The sequence below is a fragment of the Passer montanus genome, unplaced genomic scaffold, assembly GCF_014805655.1.
Source record: "Passer montanus isolate IOZ18808 unplaced genomic scaffold, ASM1480565v1 scaffold592, whole genome shotgun sequence".
Classification (NCBI taxonomy): Eukaryota; Metazoa; Chordata; class Aves; order Passeriformes; family Passeridae; genus Passer; species Passer montanus.
In genome coordinates this window covers 17,234-19,555 of record NW_024370949.1, presented here as the reverse complement: position 1 = coordinate 19,555, position 2,322 = coordinate 17,234, and the positions used below count along the sequence as shown (strand labels likewise).

Here is a 2,322-nt window from a genome sequence, read left to right as displayed (position 1 = left end):
TGGGCGGGGCCTAAAGGGATGGGCGGGGCCTGGGGCAGCTCGAGGCCTCACCTTCCCCCGGGGGCTGGGGATGGGCGGGGCTTAATGGGGATGGGCGGGGCTTAACGGGAATGGGCGGGGCTTAAGGGGACGGGCGGGGCCAGGAGCAGCCAGTGGGAGCACTGGGAGGAGCCAGCAGGGATTGGCTGCTGGGTCAGGCAAAGGAACCAATCAGGAGCCAGGGCGTGGCTGGGACTGGGCGGGGCCTAGCTGGGCGTGGCTGGATCAGGGCGGGGTCAGGAGCAGCCAATGGGAGCACAGCATATGCCAGAGGTGGGAGGAGCCAGCAGGGATTGGTTGCCGGGTTGGGCAAAGGAACCAATCAGGGGCTGGGCGTGGCTAGGACTGGGCGTGGCCTGGACTGGGCGTGGCCACACTCAGCCAATGGGAGCGCAGGGCGTGGCAGCGGTGGGCGGAGCCAGCAGGGATTGGCTGAGGAGCCAATGAGGGCCCAGGCCACGCCCCTGACCTTGGCCCCGCCCCCAGGGGAGGAGCTGAGCCCCGCCCAGCGCCGACAGATGGCGCTGTTCCTGGTGAGTCTGGGGGGCGTGGCCTGCGGGAGGGGCGTGGCCGGCGGGGGGCGTGGCCCGGCGCTGGCCTCGTCGGCCTCCTGCACGTGGGGGGGCACCTTGAGGGGGTACCCGGGGCCCCCCCGGCGCTCCCGGAGCCGCTGCAGGGCCCGGGACAGCTCCAGGCGGCGCCCCCCGAGCCGGGCCAGCTCCGAGGGGGGGTCCACGACCCCCTGGAATGGGGAGAGACCCCCAGAAATGGGGTTAGGGATGGGGGAACCCCGAAAACCCCAAACTGAGCCCCAAAAACCCCAAACCGGGACCCCAAAAACCCCAAACCGGGACCCCAAACCCCAAACCGGGACCCCCAGAGTGACCCCAAACCCCAAACTGGGCCCAGCCCCGCCCCCCGAGCCGGGCCAGCTCCGAGGGGGGGTCCACGACCCCCCAAAATGGGGAGAGACCCCAAAAATGGGGTTAGGGATGGGGAAACCCCAAAAACCCCAAACTGGGACCCCAAACCCCAAACTGGGACCCCAAACCCCAAACCGGGACCCCCAAAATCCAGGCAGGGACCCCAAAGTGACCCCAAACCAACCACAGGGACCCCAAACCCCACTCAGGACCCCCCAAACCTCCCCAAATTACCCCAAAACCCCAGACAGGGACCCCAGACCCCGCAAAGTGACCCCAAAACCCCAGACAGGGACCCCAAAATCCACATAGAGACCCCCAAAGCCCCCAAGGAACCCCCAAACCTCACTCAGGGACCCCAAAATCCAGAAAGTGACCCCAAAGTGACCCCAAACCAACCACAGGGACCCCAAAACCCCAGACAGGGACCCCAGACCCCCCCAAGGAACCCCCAAACCTCACTCAGGAACCCCAAAACTCCCCAAAGTGACCCCAAACCCCACAGAGGGACCCCAAAGTGACCCCAAACCCCGGACAGGGACCCCCAAAGCCCCATTAAACCCCCCCAAATCCCTGTTAAACGCCCCCAAACCCCCATTTGAGCCCCCCAAGGACCCCCCGAAGCCCCCTGGGACCCCCGGGCCCGCACAGGGGGGTCTCTGGCGGGTGAGGCCGTGCGCTGCCCGCAGGCTCCGCAGCGCCCGCGCAGTGCCCAGCAGGGACCCCAGACCCATTAACCCCCTTTAACCCCTGTTAACCCCCATTGCAGCCCCCCAGGACCCCCCCAGGATCCCCCAGGACCCCCGAGGTGGGTGGGCTCGCACAGGGGGGTCTCTGGCGGGTGAGGCCGTGCGCTGCCCGCAGGCTCCGCAGCGCCCGCGCGATGCCCAGCACGAACTCCATGGTGGTCTCGGCCTCCTCGTCCTGCCAGCAGAACTGGGGAGGGGGCGCGGGGTCAGGGACCCCAGACCCACAAATACACACAGGGACCACAAATATACACACGGGGACCCCCCAAAACCCCCCAAGGACCCCCAAAAAGCCCCCCCGGGGAACCCCAAAACACAGAGCCAGGGACCCCAGACCCACAATGCACACGGGGACCCCAAATACAGAGCCGGGGACCCCAAAAACCTTCCCAGGGACCCCCAAAACCCACCCTGGGAACCCCAAAATACACCCGGGGACCCCAGAAACCCCCCCAGGGTCCCCAAAATACACCCAGGGACTGCCTGGGACCCCCAAAATACAGCTGGGAACCCCAAAAACCTCGCCAGGGACCACCAAAATATAGCTGGGAACACTCAGGGACCCCAAAATACTCCCAGGACCCCCAAACCCCCCCTGGGACCCCCCCTGC

At 67.1% G+C, this 2,322-nt stretch overlaps 1 protein-coding gene across 1 annotated transcript in view; it reads right to left on the bottom strand.

The window, feature by feature from the left end:
- Positions 1–361: 361 nt before the first annotated feature.
- Positions 362–2,322, bottom strand: part of LOC120510637 (valine--tRNA ligase-like) — a 17,124-nt gene continuing 15,163 nt past the window's right edge. Inside the window, exons 17-19 of the mRNA XM_039726636.1 lie at positions 1,721–1,916; positions 1,612–1,619; positions 362–880 (exon numbers count right to left, since the gene is read on the bottom strand). Of these exons, the coding sequence (XP_039582570.1) occupies positions 362–880; positions 1,612–1,619; positions 1,721–1,916 (723 nt within the window). The remainder of the gene's footprint in view (positions 881–1,611; positions 1,620–1,720; positions 1,917–2,322) is intronic.